General features: G+C 37.4%; 1 protein-coding gene across 1 annotated transcript in view; it reads left to right on the forward strand.

Annotated features, from left to right (window-relative positions):
• Window positions 1-26,171, forward strand: part of KYAT3 (kynurenine aminotransferase 3) — a 71,556-nt gene that overhangs the window by 11,039 nt on the left and 34,346 nt on the right. Inside the window, exons 2-9 of the mRNA XM_069094504.1 lie at window positions 1,435-1,533; window positions 8,718-8,776; window positions 10,334-10,478; window positions 12,867-13,016; window positions 13,552-13,638; window positions 14,291-14,416; window positions 14,503-14,623; window positions 20,477-20,553. Coding sequence (XP_068950605.1) covers window positions 1,435-1,533; window positions 8,718-8,776; window positions 10,334-10,478; window positions 12,867-13,016; window positions 13,552-13,638; window positions 14,291-14,416; window positions 14,503-14,623; window positions 20,477-20,553 — 864 coding nt within the window. The remainder of the gene's footprint in view (window positions 1-1,434; window positions 1,534-8,717; window positions 8,777-10,333; window positions 10,479-12,866; window positions 13,017-13,551; window positions 13,639-14,290; window positions 14,417-14,502; window positions 14,624-20,476; window positions 20,554-26,171) is intronic.

Genomic DNA, 26,171 nt, shown 5'->3' on the forward strand with positions numbered 1-26,171 from the left:
GAAGCAGAGCACTGTATAATGAGGCTGGAAAGATTGGTCAGAGTGAGGTTGTAAAAGGTTTTTAATTTTATATTTTATCTTAGAGGCAATAAGGAACCACTGGATTTTGTGGAGGAGAGGAATGACAAGATTATATTTACACTTAAGGAAAATCACACTGGCAACTGTGTGGCAGAATAGACTGCAGTGGAGGGACTAGCTAGAGGGCAACTGCTCCTATCCAGGGTGATGAGGGCCTGAACTAAGGTGGAGTTGGATGCAAATCATTTTTCACAGTATCTCAAGAGTTAGAATGGACCATGTTAGTAAGTCCAAATCATACATGAATAGAATTGATCACAAAAACTTTTATTTTTCCATCTTATAATAGCAGCACAGGTTAGCTAGGTGGCACCATAGTGCATAGAGTGCTGGGCCTACAGTTAGGAAGACTCATCCTCATTGAGTTCAAATCCAGCCTCAGACACTTGCTAGCTATGTGACTCGGGGCAAGTCACTTTACCTCTTTACCTCAGTTTCCTCATCTGTAATCTTGGAGAAGGAAATGGCAAACCACTCCACTATCTTTGCCAAAAACAAACAAACCAACCCAAATGGGGTCATGAAAAGTCAGACACAACTGAAGTGATGGAACAAGAAATAGCAGCAGTGGTATCACAGGTTCTTTTGGAGCGCCCAGTTTGTTTTCTGTCGTTCAGTCCTGAAAACCCAGGGAATATAATGCTCAGATGCACTAGCCCATTTAACTGAGAGTGCAATGCTGTCAGATTTACACTTGATGGGAAATCTTATTTTGTGACCACATAGCCAGGAATTCTAGTTTTCTTCTTCTAAATCGGCAAAGTAATAATTCAACTTTACATTACTTGAGCTCCTAAGTATTGTGATCACATGTCTGATCATGATCACCTCACAATGAGAAAGCAAGTTCATCATGTGTTCTTAATTTGTTCCTAGGCTCTTCCTCGAGATGACCTGCTCTCTGTGATTTTGTTTAGAGACAACCAGCTCTTTCCATATAAGTTTCCGAATAGCCATTCGTTTGTAATACCTTTATATACTGCCGATATGGGTTGCATTTGAAACAAGAACTGATGCATAAACACCGCTATGCGTTGAGCAGTCCCTAGATTTAAAAAGCCTGGATTTTACCCATGTTAGAAGAAAGAAATTTTATTTGTGATAATTTAATGTTGTCATATGTCATTTAGTGTTGCCTTCCTGAGCTGTGGATTTAAAATTTTAACATATATGCTTGTGGCTTTAAGATGAAAGAAATTTACCAAGGTAATTCCATTACATAGAGATTATTTCATGGAGGACATGGAAATTCAGTTTAAAATACAAGATTACAGTCTGTTATCCTTTGCTAAGGTATTTCTTATGCTGTTGACTAATTTTTCCCTTTTTCCTTTTTTCTGAATTGTCATGCAGATGTTTTTAATTCAGAGGTGTCTCTGCTTACCCAGCAATAAAGCAGAACTACTGAAGATAACTTGTGCCTCAAGATGCCTTCATTTTTCTACCTCTGCTGTATGTATCACTGGTCACTTATAAATTACATAGTTGGTGTGTGTTTTGGCGTAGCAAGAAAAGATGTACCCGTCTGCTGATAATGCATGTGGATATTCTGTTGGGATATTTTAAATATATAAAAATAGTAAGACAGTATATCAATACAGAAACTCGCTGCAGGAAAACAGTAACAGAATACAGTTTTATTATGGGAACTGAGGGACAGCCACCATATTGAAGAATCAATTCTGGCTCACTTTTTCTTTGTCACTTAAATTGTTTTTGATGACTAATGTTGCATTGACAATTTATCCATTCAGCAGATAACTTACTGTTCCCTTATGCATGAAGCACTGCAGTGAGTACTATGAGGAATATGAAAACAAGTGCCTCAGGGAGGCAGTGGCTCAGGACCTGAGTTCAGATCCTGCCTCTGATGTATACCAGCCCTGTGACCGTGGGGAAGTCATTTCACCTCCTTAGGCTTCAATTTCTTTATAAGATGAGGGGGTTGAGTAGATGGCCTCTGAGCTCCTCTCTTACCATAGACAAGTGGTGTCAAACTCAAATAGAAATGGGGGCCATTAAGTGGCTCATAAGGATCTTTCAGGTTACATATTAACTTAGAAAACCACATGTGAACATTATCTTCTATTGTATTTATATTTATTCAGTTAAGTGTTTCCCAATTACATTTTAATCTGGTTCAGACTGAACTCTAGGGTGTTCCAAGATGCATTGGGTCATGTGTTTGACCCCTCTGCCCTGGACCTAGGATACTATGATAAGACATGGTCCCCACCCGCAGGCAGCTCAACATCATGTAGAAGAGATCAAACAGGCACAGAAATTCTGATTTTTCCAGGTGACATCATAAACAAGCTACAAACAAAATACTATAAAACTATACTATCAAAGTTCAGAGTCAAGCTTGGTCATTTCTGTGGGGGGGCCACCTTGGGGCTAGGATTTAAAAATGAGTAGAATTTTGATAAGCTGAGATTATGAGAAAGACACCCCAGGTATAAGGACCAATCTGAGTAAAGGTAGAAGGGTCATACACTTAGAGCTACAAGGGACCTCAGAGTCATGTGGTGAAACCCCTTCATTTTACAGATGAAGAAACTGAGCCACAGAGACAGTACCACACAGGGAGTAGGCACCTGGTAGAGCCTTTGGCTCCAGGTCCCACACACTGCAGCAGGGAAGGGTTTGGTATGATAAGGTAACTGAACAGTGAGCTCTCTGCGCTGGCTTAAAAGCTAGATTGGAGTCAGATCACGGGAAGACTTGAATCCCAGGAAGAAGAGTCCAGAAGCCACCAAGTAGTGATGAGCTCTTTTTATAGACTGCACCTATGATCTTTTTCGTATAGGGAATGCCCAATCTGGAAACTTCCTCCACTAATGTAGACCAGCAGCTGTTCTAGCACCTGTAGCTGGGAGAACCAAGAGGATAAGGCCCAAGACACACAGACACAGTATGGGGGCCTTCCTGCCTCAGAAACCAGCTCTAGGTCCACTTTGTGCCCAACTATGGAAGGTTGTTTGTTGTGGTTTTGTTTTTGTTTTTGTTTTTTAAACAAAGGTGTGGCCTGATTAGACCCATGCTTGAGGAAGATTAGTCTGACAATGATGTTCTGGATGGGTCAGAGGCAGGGAGAATTGTTAAGAAACTCCTGTAGCAGGGTGGCTAGGTGGCACAGTAAATAGAGCACTGGCCCTGGAGTCAGGAGGATCTGAGTTCAAATCCAGCGTCAGACACTTAACACAAAAGACTAGCCATGTGACCTTGTGCAAGTCACTTAACCCCAATTGCCCCTCCAAAAAGCAAAAAAAAAAAAAAAACTCCTGTAGATGCAGGAGAACAGGGCGTTGGCTAGGCCAGTAACAGTGGGAATACAGAAGATGGAATGGATTTGAGAGACATTCTGAAAGGAGAAGTGGACCTGATGGGAGAGTGGCAGGATTGGTGGGAAAATAATAAAAATATCAGAATTAACAGCAAGGAGACAGATTGCAGGAATACTAGTCTAAGCTTTAACCACCCTGAGTTTGAGATGCTAGTGGGCAAAGTCATAACTAGGACTGATCTCCAAGAGCTTTGTTCCAGTCTGGATAATTTAGAGAATGTGGGCAGTACTCCCAGTGGCTTCTTCTTCACTGCCAATCTGAATCTGAGCAGTAGAGACACTTTCCCCTCATGACAGCAGTCTAAAAAATCTCACAAAGGCCTGGCCCTTAGTAACCTACCTTCCCTCTCCTTCTTGTCCCAGGCACAAAACTTTCTCCTGCAGCTCTGATTGTGAGACTCCAGAATTAGAAATTTCTTACCAGACACTACAAATTTGGGAATTAGTTGCATAAAGGAATAGTCAAAGTTTTAGACATATGGGAGTTGGCTAAGGGAAAGGGTGATAAGAGAAGAGGGCTGAGTGGGACTCCTGTATTTAGGAAGAGAAATTAGCCAAGGAAACAAAAGAAGACCCCCCCCTGCAATAATACAGGGTCACAGGAGCCAAAGGAATTTAACAGGGTCAGTGGCCGCATACAGTTCAAAGGGCACGAGTGCCATTTTCCTGCCTCTCCATTTCCTTCACAAACAGTATCTCCATCCCCAAATATGTTGTTATTCAAATTCTAAAATATATTCTGGCAGCAGCATTAATTACATAGAAAAAATCAAATATAGAAAACTACAAGTCGTCCTTGTACAGCTCTCTTACCTCAAAAGAAGAATGTCTTTGTTACATTTCATGGAGACAGTAGTGTCCATGAAGATTGCTAAGGGTGTGTACTTCTGGCCAGCAGATGCCACCCAAAGGCACCCAGGCAAAAAGGGGTCATTATATTTCAGACCCTTATATCATCTGCACACTTTTAAATGACTGTATTAAGGCTATCACTGGCAGTTTTACTGATGGCAAATGTTCAGTACAGTTTTGGGGATGTACTCTCAATATGAGTGTATGCTTACATGTTTTATATGTATGTGTTTATATGTAAGCATAAATGTGCATATATTTGTATACATATCTATCTGTGTTCACATACATAATTATGTGTATGCAACACATGTTCTATGTACAGGAATGTCAGAATAGGGCACTACTGTCACTTACTTAGTCTTTTGTATGTATACTATATTGATGATAATCCAAATGAAGAAATGCTTTTTGTGGCTGTTAAATAAACCTAGGAGATGGTATAGTGTAGTGGATAGAAAGTCATCCTTGGAGTCAGAAAGACCTGGGTTTGAGTTCTCCTTCTGACAGAAGTGAAACTCTGTGCCTGTGGGCAAGTCAGTTACCCTGTCTGTACCCTAGGCAACCCCCAAGGACTATAGAAACTGCCAAGGACTATTGATTCACATCAAGAAGAGTTTCTTCTTAGGAATTTCCCTCCCCAACAAAGTCACAACTGCAGTTTACAAAAATCATAAAAGGAAAACTAATGCCACATATTCACATGATAAAAATAATTGAATCCAAACATACAGTTTAAGTCAAATAAGATTTTTACTGAAATCATATTTTTACTATCTTATAAGAGGCAGAAAAGAGCCTTTAAAGACCGTCTAGTTTAGACTTATTTGTGTCCCGGCCCCTCTCATTGGCAGCTCTCTGGGGAAGCCTTTGGACCCCTTCTCAGAAGAACGTGCTTAAAAGTATAAAATAAAAAAATATATATTATTGCCAAGGAAACCAGTTATATTGAAATACATCTATCACAATATATACATGTATGTCCATGTGTATATGTATATATGTATGTATAACACTTTACAAACCCTAGAGTTAAGTATCTTTGATCTAGTCGAATCCCTTGATCTAAGGTCATTTATTATTAATTTTACCTTAATTATCCTTATGTTCCTTAAAGTCTTTGGAATTTTACATTTTTACACTGGGATTACAAAAGGTATTTGTAAAGATGCTTTCAATTTTTTTTCACACTATCACTTTTTAGTTTAAATAATGAGCAGTGCCTAGAACTGCATCTTATACAGATGGCTATTTAATCATAAATGCAATTCTGAAGGAACCATAGTCTTCAGAAGAGCAATTTCTGATAATTTTTTTTACAAGGCTTTTTTCACAAGGCTTTGCACATAGTTGGCACTTAGTGAATTTTTTGAATTAAAATACTAGCTTCCAAACCTAGAAAGACTTACGTGAACTGATACAAAGTGAAATGAGTAGAATCAGAAGAACATTGTATACAGTAACAGCAATATTGTATGATGATCAAATGTGATTGACTTAGCTATTCTCAGCAGTACAATGATCCAATACAATTCTGAAAGACTTACAATGAGGGGTGGCCAGGTAGCACAGCGAGTAAGAGCACTGGCTCCAGTGTTGAGAAGACCTGGAGATCGAATCCCGGGCTCAGACATTTAGCACCCACCCAGAAACACCTGGCCGTGTAACCTTGAGCAAGTTACTTAACCCCGATCGCTTAAAAAAAAAAAAAAGACTTACAATGAAAAATTCTATCCATCCCCAAAGAAAGAACTGATAGAGTTTGAATCCAGATTGAAGCATGTTTTCTTTATTTTTCTTAGTTGTTTTTTTTTGGGGGGGGGGGAGGTCTGTATTTTCTTTCACAATATGACTAACATGGAAATATGTTTTGCATGACTGCATATGTATAACCTATATCAAACTGCTTGCCTTCTCAATGAAGGGGGGGGAGGAGGGAAGGAAAGAATTCGGAAATAAAAATTGTAAAACAAATGTTAAAAATTGTTTTTACATGTAATTTGGGGAAAATATTAAATTAATTACATTTAATTGGGAGCTATTTAACAAAATAAATAAATATGCAATGAAACAAAACAAAACAAAAAGAAATACTGGTTTCCCAAGCTATATTCCTCATCCCATTCTAATCACCATTTTGAATCCCTTGTCAAGCAGTCATTGGAGTAGAGACAGGTTATTTTCCATCAAACACTCCCATCTTTGGAATTCAGTCCATATTATTTAAGTCAGGCCTGCACAACTTGCAGGACAGCAAAGGATTTCCTTTACATACAAAGTATGTTTTCCTCTACATTTATCACAAGCCACCCAAAATCCTTTGGCCTGCCACAAGTGGCTCATAGGCCACAAGTTGTGCAGGGCTGATTTAAGTAATTACTTCAAGATTGGTTTGATAAAATTTTTCAACAATTTAATTTAACTTTATAATCACTGTTACTTTCTTATAATTTCTTTAATATTTTAACTGCTTTGATTTTTCCTTTGTGTTGTTCTCCAAAGACTATTTTATGATAAGGGACTTAATTTTTTAAATGGAATGAACAATTGCAATAACAATGCTACAGTAATGTCTAATTTAATCAGCATTTTCACTGAATGGAGTTTTTCATTATACATGATTTTTCCAGATAACTAAAATTTCCTGGTTTGTCCCCTCTTAAAAGTCTGTGATTATATTGATTTAGGCTAGAACCAGTCACACAGGTGGTCATCTGCAGAGCCAGAATTTGAATAGAAGTTCTCTAACTCCAAATCAAATGAGGAGGTTGGGAACTGATCCCCAGGCACAATATGCAAAGTATTCTGAAATTTAATTTTATGATATTTAGGATGAGAAATTTAGAACTAGAAGGAAATTGAGAACTCACCTAGTCAAAAACCTCATTTTATAGGTGGGTAAATTGGTGACTAACCCAAGGTCACGGAATTCAGCAGAACCAGATTTTAAGATGCTTAATAAATGTTTATTATAATCGGAGGCCAACAGAATTGTGGAAGAGGAAACAATTCAATTAGGGCAAACAGGCAAGAAGCATTTATCAAGTATCTTCTATGTGCCAGGGACTGTGCTAAGTGTTGAGAATACAAAAAAAAAAGGCCTTATACATAGGAATGGGCTGGTAAATATTTAACAACAATAGTGGGCTCTGCAGGAAAAAAAAAGTATATACTCACCTTTCAAAATCTACTCTGCATTATTGACATTTCCTAAAGTACAGACAACCAACAAAACAATAAATTGAGCCCCATTCCCCAGTTTCTGAGGTTTAAATGCTCATACTGAATATTTAACAGTCATATGTTTTCAACATAATCCTGCTTACACAGCTCCATCATTCATGAAGGACATCTCTTACAGCACAATATAGCAGGGACACTGAGCCATGAAGAAAGGGTTCATTTATATTTGGCATACTCTGTTTACTACTTCTGGAAAGTCTGTCATATAGTAGACAGCTTATCTAAAATGACCAAAATAAAAGGTTCAGTAGTTACAAGGGATAATCTTTAGTTATCTAGACAATATACTTATGTAACTGACATATATCATGCTTTAAGTATTACAAAATGATTTACATATATTATCTCAGTTGATCCTCACAAAACCCTGTGAGGTAAGTGGCATTATTATCCCCATTTTACAGATGAGGAAACGGACTAAGAGGGGCTGTGACTTCCCCAAGGCTGTATAGCCATAAAAACTCAAGTACCCTTGACCTCAAGGCCAAAGTTCTAGCCACCTCTCCACCTAGCAGTCTTGTCTGTGTAAAGCCCTGCTTCCCTACTGGGGATGATTCATTCAGTTTAGAAGCTATATTGGTACTAAAAGGAAACTGAATAATTGAAGCAACTATTAAGATAATGGAAGCAAACACAAATAGTGTTTGAATTCACTATCCAGATGTTTCAGAAAAATGATTTTTTAATTGTGTCCATTTTCTACTTCACTTTGCATCTATAAATGGAATGCTAAGTGTCCATTGATAAGTTTTCATAAAGTATTTTTAAAATAACCATGGACAAATATATTCATTGAAATGCTACAATATGTATGGGATTCCAAGGACCAAACAAATAGACCCTTTAAGGATTAAAAGCTAAAAAACCCATCCAGAGACCTCTAGAGAGCCCTGGAGTACATTATTAGGGCATAGCAGATTGTAGAGCATATAGGAGCTAGGTCAGTGGTGGGGAACCTGCGACCTTAAGGCTATATGTGGTCTTCTAAATTCTTAAGTGCAGTCTTTTGACTGAATTCAAATTCCAGGTTCCTCACCTCTGAGCTAGGTCCTTTTAAAAAATAATTTTGTTTTAGTTACCATAATTTGTAGCTAGTGATCACCTGATGGTTACCTGATAAAGACCTATTGGAAAGAGGAAACATTTTGATTTCTTTTATTATAAAAGAGCCCCATTGTGTGCTTGCATCTTTTAGAAAATGTCCAAGAAATTCAAAAATGCAAGACGAATTGAGGGACTTGATGGTAATGTGTGGTAAGTATCTTAACAATCTACAAAATGTTACCATTTACTTGCTACCTTTTTCAAATCTTTTATTTGGAGTGTGTTAGGTATGTGTGTATGTGTGTGTGTGTCTGTGTGCATGTGCATGTGTGTTCTGTGGATAAAACCAATATCATCTTCTAACTTATGAAATAAAGGAGAATAGAAAGAAACACTTAAGAAAGACTAAAAATATACTGCATAAGAAGTCTGACTTCAGCTTGTGTCAACTTCCACAGCACTAAAGAATTGAATTTTAAGAAGATCCACTAGCTAATATGACTTAAAATGATTATTTTTTTTATACTAAGGAGGTCATATCTGCCTGATGAGTTAAAGGACATAAAGTGGACTCCAAGAGAATTCAAGAAGCACCCCCTCATTTTGTTGTCTTTTTTTAATTCTTCAGGAAATTTTTATCTGTGAATGAACTCTAAAGTGTTTTGACTGCAGGCATAAATTTGTGCTGTCTTAGCCTGATGATATGTTGACCTTCCTATACAAAAATGGCACTGCTAATCCATCATCAGTAATGTAGTGGCAAGCACTCCAAGCGTCCCCAGGGTGGCTGCTCACACAGGTTCTTGGATCTGCTTTGATAAAGGAAAGCAACTCAAAATGGGTTAACAAGCTTACTTTAATCAGTCAGACATATATCGTTTACCTTGTTCAGGGGAAAAAGGTCAGCACCCTGAACTTCAAAGTATACAGGCAGAATTATCAAGACAGAAACAGATCAAGTAGACAGCTTTCCAAACTGTCCAACCATTACATCCATACCAAATCACCATCTGGGTTTCAACATCTGGGTTTTTCAAAGCCGGGGGCCTCTGGACAGCGGCTTCCCAGAATCCATATCAAATCACAGAACACTTCTCAAAGTGAGCCCCCAAAACAAAGCCTCAGATCAGGGCTTATATAGTCTTCTCCTGGCTCAGAGAATGTAACAACCTTTTGGACCCACTGGCCAATCAAAAAGTATCTACTGAAAAACAAGCCTCCTACCCCAGGCTCCAGGTGCACTTTAGCCTAGGGGCAGGGAAGATCTTTAAATTTACATTCCCATTACAAGTAAATACTTTGAGTTGTTTTGTCCAGGTATAACACATTTGTGTATATCTAGGCACACTTATTAGCCAACCTTTTTTGAAACCAAAGTTAGAGATTCTTAAGACTTTTTAGTCAGTGGTACAATCCACCTATGGGGATATCTTACCCATAACCTTGCTTTTATGAGTGTATGCTATTGCCAATTGAGCTAGTTATTGATAGCTATGAGAAGAATTGGTCAGAAGAAGATAGAATTAGTGAGGTTTGGTACAGCTCGATCTTGGTGAGCAAATAAATGCTTTCCTACCTTCTTTCTTTTCCTTTTCTCCCTTTTCCCTTGCTTCTCTCCTTTCCTTTCCTCTTTTTCCTTCTCTTCTCCTGTCCTTTTGAATTATGACGGTCAATTAAAACTTGCTTTTCAGTTTAATACTCAGAAAATGAAACACTGACTAAATTTAATAATTCTGACGAACACTAATTCTTTATTTTCCATCTTAGGGTTGAATTTTTTAAGCTATCTTCAGACCCCACTATTGTGAATCTTGGCCAAGGTCAACCAGATATATCCCCGCCTATATATATGAAAGAAGAGTTAGCAAAGGTAGCAGCAATTGATAACTTGAATCAGTATACACGGGGCTTTGTAAGTATATAAAAACATTTTAAGCAAACTCACATGTTGTATGATCATATAATAAAAGTATATGTAAATAGAAGGATTTCATTGTAATGTTAGGGTCTAGGAACAAGGAACGCAAACCTCCCCAGGTATGATATTCTGCCAAGTATGTGGGGCACTGGATTTGATGCACCATGAAATCAGAAAATTTATCATATATCCAGATAACTTTTAACAGCTTTGCTTTATTGTCAAAAGCTGGAGCTTTTATAGTTCTTCAATTGTTTATTCTTTACTCTTTTATCATTGTGATAGCTTGTTAGAAGGGTTGCAGATGTCAGCCACTGTTGCCCATATTTTTTAGTGATGGAAAGCTCAGGTCTAATGGAGATGGTCTAATGGAAAAATACTTGGCCTGACAGTGAGAACACCTGGGCTCGGGCTCAGGCTCTGTTCTTAACTGTTCTTATAAGCCTTGGTTTCTTTGTCTCTGAAGCAGGAGTAATAATCCTTATGCTGCCTGTACTTCTGTTAGGGACGAGCCTTCTAAATCTAATATCTCTTTCAATGTGAGTGTTCAGTGGCCAGAGTGCAGGAGACCCAAGTTCAAATTCCACCTCAGACATATACTGTTGTTGTTTTGTCTTTCAATTGTGTCTAAGTCTTCATGACCCCATGGACCACAGTCCACCAATATTGTCCATAAGGTTTTCTTGGCAAAGAACGGGAGTGGTTTGTCATCTCCTTCTTCAGTGGATTCAAGCAGAGGTTAAATGACTTGCCCAGGGTCGTACAACTAGTAAATATCTGATGCCATATTTGAACTCAGGTCTTCCTGACTCAAGGCCTAGCATTCTATCCACTGAGCCACCTAGCTGCCTCGCAGGAATGCAGTAGTGTGGTGATGATGGAGGAGTAATTTAACCTCTCAGATACTCAGTTTTATCATCCACAAAATAAGGATAATTACCATTGAATTAAATATCTTATAGTGAGATAGTAGACTGATTTGTGTAATAATCACATTGGAGAAATGGAAAAACTATTTCACTTTTAAAATAAAGAATGGTTTAACAATAATATCCTCTGGTAATAGCAATTTGATAAAAGTTGACTTCCTTTTAAAAAAAATCATTTTGAACTTAAATATAAAAAGAAAAAAAGCATTTCCTTGTACACAGAACAACAGAAAAGGAGGATTCAATATGAAACCATGACTCTCCATTTCACAGTTTACCTTTTTTGAAAAGTCATATAAATGCTATTCATACTTCTATTTATCAGTTCTTTCTTGGGAGGTAACTAGCATCTTCCTTCATTGGTCTTTTGTAGTTGATTTGAGTATTTGTAATACTCAAAATAACTTAGCCGTTCACAATTGTTCTTCAAATGATATTGCTGTTACTATATACAGCATTTTCTTGGCTTTCTCATTTCCCTCTTCGTTATTTCATGCAAATCTTTCCATGTTTTTCTAAAATCAACCAGCTCATCATTTCTTATAGTATAGTAGTATTCCATCACAATCATATACCATAACTTGTTTAGCCATTCCTCAATTGATGGGCATCCCCTCAATTTCCAGTTCTTTGCCACCATAAAGAAAATTGCTATAAATATTTTAGAACAGTGGCAGCTAGGTGGTGCAGTGAGTAAGAGCACAGGCCCCTGAGTTGGGAGGACCTGGGATTGGTGCCAGCCTCAGATACTTAACACCCACACAAAATAACTGGCCCTGTAAACTTGGGCAAGTTACTTAACCCCAATTGCTTTAAAAAATACATATTTTAGAACATAAAGGGTCTTTTTTTCCTTTTTCCCTGCTCACCTTGAGAAACAGACCTAATAGTGATATTGCTGGGCCAAAAGGTATACACGGTTTTATAACTCTTTGGGCATAATTACAGATTGCTCTTTAAAATGGTTGGATCAGTTCACAGTTCCACCAACAGCAGAAGTCTCTCAATTTTTCCCCTTCAACATTTGTCATTTTCGATGATATCTCAAAGTTGTTTTAATTTGCATTTCTCTAATCAGCAATGATTTAGAGCATTTTTTCATAGGACTATGTAGTCTTGATTTCTTCATCAAAAAAACTTTTTATGTAATTTGACCATTTATAAATTGTAGAATGACTCATATTCTTGATGTAAAATGCCTTTCCAGGCTTATACAATTTTAATGATAAAATACCTACCTCCTAATGATAAAATAGCTACTGCCTTAGGAAGCAGACATAGATACACAGAAATATAGTGTTTTTAATTATATTTTTAATGGTTTTATAATTTTTTTTTAATTTGAGTCATCTTGGAACAGGTTCAAACATTTAAACTGAAAGGTACAAAATTATCATATTTTAGAGTTAAAACATAAAGTAGAATTTAACATTTTTTTCTTTGATCTGGACAGGGTCATCCATCACTGGTGGAAGCTTTATCTTCTCTATATGGAAAGATTTGTGACAGATCAATTGACCCATATCATGAAACAATAGTGACAGTGGGAGCATATGGATCTCTTTTTAATGCCATACAAGGATTAGTTAATGAAGAAGAAGAAGTAAGTTTACTGAGGTGTTTGTTATATTGTATATGTTAATGTAGCATAATTATCAAGTTAAAGTTAAAGAACTACATTCTTTCCTGCTTTGGCATGTTTTAAAGTTTATTTAAATGGAAAGAAAATTCATAAAAATCTCCCTCCTTCTTGCATTCTACTACATTAAACCTCAGAAATTATATGAAACAGGTCCTTGCTGATTGACTGATTGAATGAATGATTAGTAACACAAGTAAATTACTGCCTTCACGGAGTTTATTATCAAGTTGGAATTACAGCAGCTCTTTTTGTAGTATCAAAGAACTGGAAATTTAAGAGATATCCACCAATTGGGGATTTATGACCTATGAATGCAATAAAATTGTAATATGGCATAAAAATAATGATAGGGGTTGTTTGAAAGAAACCTGGAAAGACTTGTATGAACTGATGAAGAGTGAAATGAGCAAAACCAAGACAACAGTTTATATAACAACATTGTAAAGAAAAACAACTTTGAAAGACCTGAGAACTGATCAGTTGTGACCCTTTTCAGGTGATCATTGTCGAACCCTTTTTTGACTGCTACGATCCCATGATCAAGATGGCAGGAGCCATTCCTGTCTATATCCCTTTACGCTTTGTAAGTATGCTGACAAGGAGACTATGAAAGGCCTGGGAGTGCTTGGGCGGGGGTCTGAAACACTGTTCCCAAGAATTCATTGATTATTCTGGACAACAATAGTGTGAAAATGATATTTCTGAGTTTATCAGCGTCTCCTAATTAATTATTGACTCTTTGTCATTGATTATCAAAACTGCACCAGAAAGCAACAATAGTAGCTCACATTTAAGAAACACTTTGTAGTTTATAAAACTCTTTTCTCCCAATAACTTTGTGACCTTTTAAGGATGGCATGATTTTTTAAAATCTCTACCCAGCTATCTAATTCATTAAGGCAAAGCACAAAATTGGTTATCTCATAATGTTAGCCTAGTTCAGGTGGATTCCCTGCAGGGGCATACATTCTTTTTTTTTTTTAGGGTCTTACATTCTCATGCAGACATTACAAACTGATCTCCACTCTGAGCAAATGTAAATATATACTAGCCTTCTAGGACACTGAAGCAGGACAGAGACCAATATTTTCTATTCTATTTTCCTTGCTCATTTTTGAGAATTTCTTTGCCTTACCTTTCTGTAACTCTTCATTTATTGTTTTTATTTTTATTTGCTCGATGACAATAATTATTTATTTTAAGTTAAAATCACATCTTCATTCTTCATATCCTAGAAACCTACCAAGGAAAATGGATGGTCCAGTGCCTCATGGGTATTAGATCTCGAAGAACTGGAAAGTAAATTTAGTTCAAAAACCAAAATTCTTATAATAAATACTCCACACAATCCCACTGGCAAGGTAAGTCTTTCTCCTTTGCCTCACTAAAATTTATAGTTTTCATATGTATTGAATAACAACTTCTTTTACATATTTTTGTATTTCAGATATTTTCCAAAGAAGAGCTTCAAGGAATTGCTGATCTTTGTATTAAACATGATATCATTTGCATCAGTGATGAGGTTTATGAATGGCTGGTGTATACTGGACAAAAACATATTAAAATAGGTACTAATTATTAGGTAGATCCATAATCTTAAAGTAAATCTGGGCTTATGTGGGACATCCAACTAACCTGTTTCTTAGACCCAGATATCTGTTCTTTGCTATGGGCACCTAAAAATACAAGAGACTGGCATTAAGTAAGGTAAATGCTTCTTTTTATCAATTCAATAATCACAACAATTATTTACCTGGAGAGAGCTAATCTTATAGTCTGGAAGGCCTATGCTCCAGTTCCAGTTCTGACACATTCCTGACTGTGGGATCCTAGGAAATTTACTTAAGCTTGCTGTGCTCTAGGTGTCTTTCTTTGACTATAAATTGCAGAATGTTTTGTGGTAGAGGGAGTTTCCTCACTCAATACCAATGAAATCACAATTTTTTTTTTGCTTTTTGGAGGACAATTGGGGTTAAGTAACTTGCCCAAGGTCACACAGCTAGTTTGTGTGTGTGTGTGTGTGTGTGTGTGTGTTAAGTGTCTGAAGCTGGATCTGAACTCAGGTCTTCCTGAATCCAGGGCTGGCACTCTACTCACTGAGCCACCTAGCCACCCCTGAAATCACAAATTTAAAAAAAAGACTCACATTACAACATATTCTCATTATCTTAAGAATGTGCAATACTCATACAGTTTCGGAAATATAAAGTTCTCAGTGTTTTTGTTCATGTTTCTGAAATAAAACATTTTGAAGATATGTTTAATATCTATCTGAGTGTGTATATATAAACATACTGTACACATACAGGCTACTGGATCCAGGTAGAGCATTGCAGTTTGACTAGATAATCTGTAACAACCTTTTAATCACAATAAGAGCCAGTAGTTATAAAGGTTTATGCATGAATAGTCATAATCTAGGGGAGATTTGGGGTTGTTTATGTTGAACAGTGATCAGTCAATAAGTATCTATTAAGCCTGCAATGTGCCAGGTACTGTGCTAAGCACTGGGGATACAAAGAAAGGCCTAAGACAGTCTTCTGTTCTCAAGGAGTTCTCAGTGTAATGGAGGAGACAGTATACAACCAAGCACTGACAAGATAATTTTAGAATAATTTGGAGATAATCAACAGAGGGAAAGCACTACCATTAAGGGGGATGGAAAAGGCTTCTTATAGAAGGAAACCAGGAGGCAGGGATGAGGAAGTGAATTCCAGGCATGGGAGACTGACAGTTACTTCAAAGTTTAGCCAAAACAAAGATACAATCATTCATCTCACCACACCCCATTTACCCTTCCCCAAAGCATGATCCCACTACATTGCCCTGTCAGTCTCTGGGCAGTAAAGTGGGATTCGGCTCACAGCTCAGCTCAGTTTCTACCTAGCATTAGTCCCACCAAGTTCCAAGTCCAAAGTCCCTCTGGACTTGTTTCCTAGGATTCTGGCTTCTCAGGAGTTCCCTTCTGGGCAGGCTGCAATATCTGACCTGGAATCCTAGGCCCACAGTCCCCACGGCTTGAGCTTCTTTATCTGGGACTCCATTCTCTGCCCTAGAAATGAAAAGAACAAACCAAGACCCAAACCCCAAGCTTGTTTTGCCAGGTCACCTGGCCTCAAGGTAAGAAGAAGGAGGCCCTTAGGCCACAGAAATCAAGTTCGTATCGCTACTTTTATCACCAAAATGTAAGCATTCCTTGGTCCTCAGTAAAGAATTTGCCTAGGAAGTCTAAAGAAGTCTGCCTAGGACTGTCTCCATTGATCAAGTCGATTCAATTCCCATAATGCTAGGGTTTCCAGAGCAGCAGAATACTTCTTATGGTCTTTCCATAGTGGTAGGTGCTTCCCAAGATGAGTAAAACAGGATTCTCTGTCAAGGGATGATGACAAGGACACATTTGCCTATAGCATGAGATGGATGAGATGTACTCTAAAAGATGTCCAAAGGAGGAGAAGGAGCAGATGTTACTGGTTAGGGGAGTCAGCAGAGACTTCGTCAATGATATGATTTTTGAGCTGAGCTTTAAAGAATGGATGATATTTTGACAGAGCTACTGGAAGAGGAGGACCCTTTCTAGGTTAAGGGTTTTGTACGAGTAATGATCTGGAGGTGAAAAAGAAGAGGGATCAACGAGAAGTCTAGTTTCACGGAAACATTGAATCCATGAAAGAGAATAGTGGGTACTAAGCCCAGAAAGAAAAGCTGCTTCATTCTGTAATACAAAATAATATTTCTTACCCAATCTTACTTATCAGCCCCTTTCTGAAGCAGGTGTAGCAGAGGATTTAACTGAGTAATGTACCAACCTGGACAAGGTTACAAACCACGGCTGAAATCGAGATCTCCCCACTCTCACCCTTGTGCTCTGATTATCAAATCATGCTGCTATCTGCATGCACGTGGTTCCTATATTTCTGAGACCCTGACTTTGGCTTTAAAGGAGGGAGAAGGAGTATGCCACTGCTGTTATATGGCAGAGGTTCCTGTCACAAATTAGGGTACACCCTTTTTCTACTAGCTCAAAGGTAGATAACTGGTACTGTTGGCATGGCCATAAAGCTGAGTGTTATACAGGGTTCCTGCTTCAAACAAATGAGCTGAATAACATTTTTGTGGATCTTAGGATTTCAGAAGACTTTAATTCTGGGTCCTAGATACAACAGTTGTAACCTCAAGCATGTGGACTGAGGTGCAAAATTCTTTTGACTTCCATGAGGTCCTCTGGCCTTGGGAGACCTGGGGACTACAAGAGTTGCCTGCCAGGCCAGATAAGCCCTGATTAGAGCCCTAATGGGACTGAACCTACCTCAAGAATGCAGCAAGTTCAATGGGTTTTTCACCTGGATTTACTTAAGGAAGTACTTTTCTGAGTAAGTAGTTTGTGATACAACATGGGAATTTTATGATAAGCAACTGCTTAAAGTATATGCAGGCTTGAATCTTTCCCTAGTAGGAAGTTGGAGAAATATAGTCATTTAAAATCACTTTTACTTTAAGATTTTAGTTTAAAGGGGGAGGAAGAGTAGCTAATGAACCAAAAGCATTTTATGCCCAACATAAAATACATCTACACGATAATGGCTCTGCTCAAAGCTCCAGAGTTTGAGTTAACTTCATTTAGGTATGTTCTTCCAACAGGTCATTTTAAATGACCATGAAATTTATTGTTTAAACCTACAAACTATAAACCCTTCAGAGTAAAAATGTAACTAATAAAATAGCTCCACCAAAGAGAAGCAAGACATCTTTTTAAACTCAGCTTTTTAGTTTTTATCATCGTCCATAAAAATAAAACAAGGTAAAAAACGAGTGCACTATTTCACTATTTAGAGAGGGCCATTCACTCACATTAAACCTTACCTATTCCATGAAATGCAGTGACACTTGTTTCACGAGAGATGTACAATGGCTATTACATCAATTTGCAGAATGTAATGGTGGTTCTTTAACATAATGTAATAAGGGTTTCCAACCATATGTCAGGAAATTAGTAACATTTTTATGTTGTCACATAGGCAGTTTTCCCTAGAGTGGGGCTCTCAGTCATGTCTCTAATTCTTACATGACTTGTAAAAGTATAAGCTACCTACTAGTAACAGCTGCATTGGCTGATTTAAAGAACACGAACACAGATTCTAACGGAGGATTCTTAGCGCAACACCAATGATTATCTGTAAGCTCATTGGAGCGTTTCCACTAATCCTCAGACCCATAGCACTGAGACAATGAAACAGATACAGTGGTCAGTGCTGGGATCATACTTTAACAGTTAAAGGACATAGATTTTAAAGGGATGGATCAGTTACACACATGGAAAGTGACATGCAGTCACACTTTAGAGTTTTCATCAATTTTTGAGAGATTTACTTTGTAGGGAGTTCTGTTTGAGTATTCACTGGGAAATATCTGTTATACCCAAGCAAAATGTTTCAAGTTTTGCTGTAGTTTTAAGCACAGGAATTTACCATTTTCTAAAAAAAATATTTATTGGAACCACCTTTACTGTTATCTCCCTTCTTGTTAATACATCCTCACTTGCTACTTCTCCCTCTTCCCTAATCATACAATGGGTCACATGATAAGAAGGAAATTAAAGTTTGAGAGTGTTCATGGAAGGGTCACCATGATCGTGAAAGACCTTGAGCTCATATTATATGAAATTATATGAAAGAATTGGAAATGTTTAGCCTAGAAAAGAAAGGACTTGGGAAGGAGAGGGAACATGTATAATAGTAATAGAATCTAAAGATCCCCCTGCATTGGCTTGATTTGGGGGTTGAATGTTAAAACCCAGAGATTGTGAATCCCACTTGTGGGATGGACTTGTTGCCATGAAAAGAGAGGGCTCAACTGGGAGGAGCTGGTTCCGTGGGTTTAGAGAGGTAGAAGACCTTTTGGAAGCAGCATCATGGAGGCAGAGAGAGAGAGAGAGGATTGCTGAGGGTCAGTTCAAGCTGCCCAGGACTTTTGAGAGCTGCCACCCGGAGCTGCCAAGGACTGAGGTGACATGGTTGTGATGCTGGTATTTTGTCTGTCCATTTTGATGTTGTTTTGCCAGATTTATCCACTGGTGAAGGACGTTGCTGTTTTTGCAGAGGTCCTGGAACCTTGCTGTTGGTTCAGGGGTCCTGAGACTGTTCTGCAGACAGAGTGAATTGCGTCCACTGGTGAAGGACAGTGCTGTTGTTGCAGAGGTCCTAGAACCTTGCTGTTGGTTCAGAAGCCCTGAAGGATTTTCTTGTTGTACCTTTACAGAAATCCTGGAAGAAGGTCTTGCTGATATTTTCAGGGGTCCTGAGACTGTTCTTCAGTCAGAGAATGGATTAATGAGGACACTGGCAATGTATCTTGTGACCTTGTTAAGCTTTGTCTCCCCAGGAACAGAGATTGCTGAGAACTTCAAGATGAAGAAAAGACCTCTCTTTGGGTGATATCTTAACCTTGTTGTAGCTCAGGGGTAGATGGTCTTTGTGCTCTCTACTGCCCCTTTTGAGAAGGTGCTTGGTGTTAACTGATGATAATTGTAATTCAGTTGTGACGGGGGGGGGGAGGGGGAGAGGAACTTTTGACTTTTTTGTGCTCTGTGACTGACCAAATGAATGTACTCTGTTTATGATTGGAAACTAATCTCCATTTGAGAAAAGGGACTTTGTGATTGACTAAATGAATGTACTTCCCACGGGGTGGAGTAGTACTTGGAAATTATTGGATTACTTGGTGAATGTTGTATTTTGATTTTCTCTGTTCTTAATTTGTCACTGAATAAAATGGAGAGCTGCTATGCTTGTATTTTGAACTTTGGAAGTTGCCTTTGCTTGGCATTACAGCATGTGAAACTGTCTGCCAGTATTAGACATAAGGAAGATAGTTTAACTCATTATTCTTGGCCCCAGAAGGCAGAACTAAAAGCAAGAGGGTGGTTGTAAAAACAATTGGGAGTTGATGTAAGAAAGAACTCTCCAGCAATGAAAGCCATCCAAAAGTGAAACGAGTTGCCTTGGCAGATAGTAGCTTCTTCTTTCCAGAAGTCTTCAGTCAAAGGATAGACAACAACTTGTATGGTATGTCATAGAGAGGATACTTCAGATATTGGTAAGATTTGATGGCTTCTAAGGTCCCTTCCAACTCTTAAGATTACATTATTTTATAAAGTCCAATGCTACATCAACATAATGGCCTTTCAAAATCCTTTATGTAGCATCACTTAATTGAGAAAAAAAATTATACAAAAGACAACTAAAAGTATATTATGCTGGTATAGAATTTTGGTATCTTAAACATTATAATATTTTAGTAAATATTTTGGCCATAATTATGTAATCCAAAATTACTTTTAGTTAAAAATGGCATGATTTGGTATCAGAATTTAGAGAATGTAAATTCATTTGAGATTACCAACTTCACTTTTTTTCCTGTTACAGCTACTTTGCCAGGTATGTGGGAAAGGACAATAACAGTAGGAAGTGCTGGAAAGACATTCAGTGTGACTGGCTGGAAGGTAAGATGAATTAATGAATTCTGTAGATGAAAACATACATGAGTTTTCATTTTCTGTGTTTTTAAGTTTCTGTGTTTTAGTTTGAAGATTTATTCTTTAATTTACAGAATATATACATAGTTTTCTTCTATTCTCCTAACACTCCGACATGTTGATCTTTATTCTAGAGACAACATGCCATAGTCTTAATTCTGCTACTAATATGCTAACTGTGTGACAAATATTTTTAGGCTTCAGTTTCTTCATCTCAAAAATGAAGATATTGAATCCCTTAAATCCCTTTCCAGCTCTAAAATTCAATACTGTTGGGACCTATCAATTTTCACATCTTAAGAAAATGAAAAGAATTGGATGAGGTTCTTTTTCTTAACAAAATAAACAGTAGACTGTATATCATATCATGAAGATTTCATAACTCTAAAAAAGAAAAATAAGCTGATTATTTATTACAGTAATGACTCCTCTCAAAGGCTGATGACTTTGCACAACTCTCCTTACTTAAATCCAATTCACACACAAGATATCACCTTGTGATGTCACTGGTCCTCTTCAAAAACTTTCAAAGATGAACAACAATCTCATCTCATCAGATTATAAGAAATAAGTAGAAATGGCAGCTGTGCTCTGTCACATTTTAGGACTTGTTGCCATTAACACAATGTCACCCACTAGTAAGAGCATCTGGAGGACCATGCCATCTAATAATATAGGGAATCTCTCCTTCTGCATGACAGTGACTGACACTCCATCTTATCACATCAACTTTTTTATAATCCACAAATAATAAACACAGTAGGATCTTATTTCAGTCAGTTGTATGATTGTCAAGATGTACTCTCTGGTAAAAGATGGCTTGGAAAAGTCTTCTTGTTCTCTTCTCCTTTTCATGAAGAATATCCTTGACATATGTCAATTGTTGTCACAAAGGTTTTACAGAGAAGAGAAAGCAAGTATATTGGTTAGTGGTTGTTGATTTCTTTGGGGGAGGAAATAGTACAGTCCATAATTTTTTCCCATTATTCAGTATCATCTTTTCCTTCCAATATCTTGAAATCCTAGAATTCTTTTAAAATTGTGTTGCATCCATCTCAAATTTCTTTGTGTTTTTCACATTTTAATTTATTATTTATTTATTTGTGATATTTTTTTCTTTTTAAATTCTGAGTTCCAAATTCTCTCCCTCCCTCCTATCCCATGGTCCTATCCATAGAGAAGGCAAGTATTATGATATCAAGTATACATGTGAAATCATGCAGCACATATTTCCATATTAGTCAAATTTCAAAAAAAAAAGAATGAGAAAATGATGCTTCAATTTGTACTTTTCAGAGTTAATCGGTTTTCTCTCTCTCTCTCTCTCTGGAAGTGGATAGCATTTTTTCATCATGAGTCCTTTGGAATTGTCTTGGATAGCTGTATTGATTAGAGTAGCCAAGTCTTTCACAGTTGATCATTACAACATTACTGTTGCTATACACAGTGATCTTTCATTTCTTCTCACTTCACTTTTCATCAATTCATAGAGGTCTTGCCAAGATTTCTGAAACTCCTCCCTTCATCATTTCTTATGGCACAAGAGTACTCCCTCACTGATCATAGGCCACAACTTGTTCAGCCATTCCCCAACCGATGCGTATCCCCTTAATTTCCAATTCTTTGCCATCATAAAAAGAGCTGCTATAAATGTTTTTGTACATACAGGTCCATTTGCCTTTTTTTGTTCTCTTATATCGTGAAGATTTCATAACTCTAAAAAGAAAAAAAGCTGATTATTTATTACAATAATGACTTATCTCAAAGGCTTACTCCACCAGTAAGTAGTTCATTAGTGTGATTGCATCCTGGGCCATCTCCAGTTGTCCTGATGAATATCTGGCCATTGGACCAAGATTGCTCTGGAGGAGAAAGTGAGGCTGGTGACCCTGCACAGCCCTTCCTCACCCACATCAAAGTCAACTGCAAGTCATGTCATCATCTCCCTGATGTCATGGTCCTCTTCGAAAATGAAGGACAAAAATAACGACAACACATATTGTGAAAGAAAACAGACTTCAAGAAAAATAAATCAAGGGAATTAGGCTTCAAGTGTCTTTATTCAGACACTGTCAGTTCTTTCTCTGGGGATGCCATAACTCCTTCAGAGTTGTCTTGGATTGTTACTTTGCTGAGAATACCTAAGTCACTGTAATGGCAATGGTAGTTTGAAGATCTTCCCTGCCCCTTAATAGGCCTAAGGGAATTTGAAGGTCTTTCTTGCTTTAAAGATCTCCCCTGCCTCCTAATAGGCTGAATGTAATCATGTAGAGCCTGTGGTAGGAAGAGTTTGCTGAATGGTGGAGCAGAGTCCACAGGAAGCTGGGAGTCAAAGTAGTTGAAGCTGAAGAGAGGAGAGGACTCAGCCAAGGAGACAGCTAGGTTTGTGAGTGTTTGTTTGTGGGCAGGTCAAAGGATGATTTTGCTCCCTGCTGTGCTACCGAGGTATCGACCAACTTCTTTGTTGCTATGATAGATTTGGTTTCCTAGTGTTGGAATTTGGCTTTCTGGTGTCTAAATAAATGTTTTGCTTCTGTCTTAAAAAAAAATAATGACAACATTAGTGTACCTGATAGGTGTGAGGTGGTGCCCCAGAGTTGCTCTAATTCACATTTATCCATAGTTATTTAAAGCCTTTTTTCATATTACTATAGCTTTGATTTATTCCTCTGAAAACTGCCTGTTTAGATGCTTTAACCATTTATCAGTTGGTGAATGGTTCTTATTTTTATAAATTTGACTCAGCTCTGTACTCAGTATATTTTTGAGAAATAAGGCCTTTATCAGAGAAACTTGCTGTAAAAAAGTTTTCATATCACTTCATTGTCTATGGTACCTTTTAGCATTGTGTGGTTTCCCCTGATTTTCTCTTTTAATTAGGTCTATTTTTGCTTTTGCTTTGTCTGGGATCATGATTGCTACCTGTCTTTTTTACTTCAGCTGAAGCTTATTAGAGTCTGCTCCAGCTCTTTCATTTAACCATATGTGGGTCTTTCTGTTTCAAGGGCATCTATTGTAAACATGTTGTTGGATTCTAGTTTCTAATCCATTCTGCTATTTGCTTCCATTTTATGGGTAAGCTCATCCCTTTCACATCCACAGTCATGATTACTAACAATATATTTCCTTTCATCCAATTGTATTTTGTTTCCTCCTTTCTCTTTTTATCTTGTTCTTCCTTAAAAGTCTATGCAGCTTCTAAGCATTGCCTCCCTAAATCCACCCTCCCTTTTATTATTCTCCCCTTTCTTGCCTTTCTCTTATTCCTTTCCCCTCCTATTTCCCTATTGGGTAAGTTACATTTCAATTCACAACTGAGTGCATTTATATATTCTTCCTTCTCTGAACGAATTCTGATGACAGTGAGATTCAAACATTGCTTGCCACCTCCCCCCCCCATTTCCCCTTCCATTGTAAAAGCTTTTCCTTGTGTGCCTCTTTTGTGTGAGAAAATTCTCCCGATTTTACCTTTCCTTTACCCCTTCTCCCATTGCATCCCTCTTTCTCACCCCTTTATTTTATTTTGTGGAGATCATTCCAACATAATCAGCTCATACTCATGTTCTTTGTTAATGTAAACTCTTTTTAGCTGCCCTAATAATGATGAGGTTTTTAGACGTTACATATGCCATCTTCCCATGTGGGAATGTAAACAACTTTTAGCTTTTCTGAGTCCCTTATGATGATGACTCTTTCATGTTTGCCTTTTTATGCTTCTTTTGAGTGTTCTGTTTGTCAAATTTTCTATTCAGCTTTGTTTGGTCTTTTCATCAGAAATGCCTGAAAGTCCTTACTTTGTTTTCTTTAAACTTATTTATTTACTTTTAGTTTACAACATTCAGTTCCACAATTCCTTGAGTTTCAAATTTTCTCCCCCTCCCTCTCTTCTTCCCTCCCCCCATGGTGGCATGCAATCAAATATAGAATTTATAAATACCTTCACATTAAACATAAGTCAAGTTGTAAAGAAGGATTATAACCAATGGAGTGAACAATGAGAAAGAAGAAACAAAACAACAAAAAAAGAGAGAGCAAGCAGTTTGCTCCAATCTGCATTCAGATTCTGCAGCTCTTTCTCTGGGTGTGGATAGCCCTTCCCATCAGAGTTGTCTTATAGCTTTGCATTGCAAAGAGGAGCCCAGTCTATCAGTTAGTTGTCACACATATGATGTGTCTGTAATTGTGTACAAAGTTCTCCTGGTTCTGCTCTCCTCACTCAGCATCAGTTTATATAAGTCTCTCCAGGTTATTACGAAGCTCATCTGCTCCTCATTTCTTATAGCACAATAGTATTCCATTACATTCATATACCACAACTTGTTTAGCCATTCCCCTGTTGATAGGCAACACATCGATTTCCAATTCTTTGCCACCACAAAAAAGAGCTGCTATAAATATTTTTGTATATATGGGTCTTTTTCCCAGTTCTATGATCTCTTTGGGATATAGCCCTAGAAGCGGTATTGCTGGGCCAAAAGGTATGCACTTTTTTAATAGCCCTTTGGGTATAGTTCCAGATTGCTCTCCAGAATGGTTGGATCAGTTCACAATTCCACCAACGTGCATTAGTGTTCCAATTTTTCCATTTCCTCTCTAGAATTTATCATTTTCCTGCTTTGTCATCTTAGCCAATCTGACTAGTGATATGTGGTACCTCAGAGTTGTTTTGATTTGCATTTATCTAATCAATAGTGATTTAGAGCAATTTTTTCATACGCTTATAGATATCTTTAATTTCTTCCTCTGAAAATTGCCTGCTCATATCCTTTGACCATTTATCAATTGGGAAATGGAAAGTCCTTAATTTCATTAAATACCTATTTTCCCCTCTGAAGGCTTACACTGTTTGGTTGGATAAGTAATTCTTAGTTGTAATCCTAGCTCCTTTGTCTTCTGGAAAATCATATTCTAAGCCTTCAGTTCTTTTAATGTGGTAGCCACTAAATTTTATATAATACTGACTGTGACTCCATGATATTTGAATTGTTTCTTTCTGGCTTTTGAAATATTTTTCTCTTTGACTTGGAAGCTCTAGAATTTGCCTGTAATATTGCTGGGAGTTTTCATTTCAGATTCTTTTTCAGGAGATGATCAGTGGATTCTTTTGATTTCTGTTTTTACCCTCTGCAGCTAAGATACCAGAGCAGTTTACCTTGATAATAATTTCTTGAAATATAATGTCTAAGCTCTTTCTTTGCTCATGACTTTCAGGTTGTCTGATAATTCTTAAATTCTCTCTCCTCAATCTATTTTTCCAGGGCAGTTGTATTTCCAGTGAGATAGTTCACATGTTCTATTTTTTTATTCTTTTGATTTTGTTTTATTGTTTCTTGATGTCTCTTGAAGTCATTAGCTTTTACTTGCCCAATTCTAATTTTTAAGGAATTATTTTCTTCAGTGAGTTTTTGTGCCCTTTTCCCCCCATTTCTCCAATTCTGTTTTTTTAAGTTCTTTTGTTCAGTGGATTTTTGTGCCTTGTTCACCACTAGGCAAATTCTGTTTTTTAAGGTATTATTTTCTTCATTTTTCTGTGCTTTTTAAAAAAATCAAGCTGTTAATTCTCTTTTCTTAATTTTCTTGCATCA

Source organism: Petaurus breviceps, unplaced genomic scaffold, assembly GCF_028583685.1.
Source record: "Petaurus breviceps papuanus isolate PSGF00001 unplaced genomic scaffold, PetGlider_PUasm1.0 220, whole genome shotgun sequence".
NCBI lineage: Eukaryota > Metazoa > Chordata > Mammalia > Diprotodontia > Petauridae > Petaurus > Petaurus breviceps.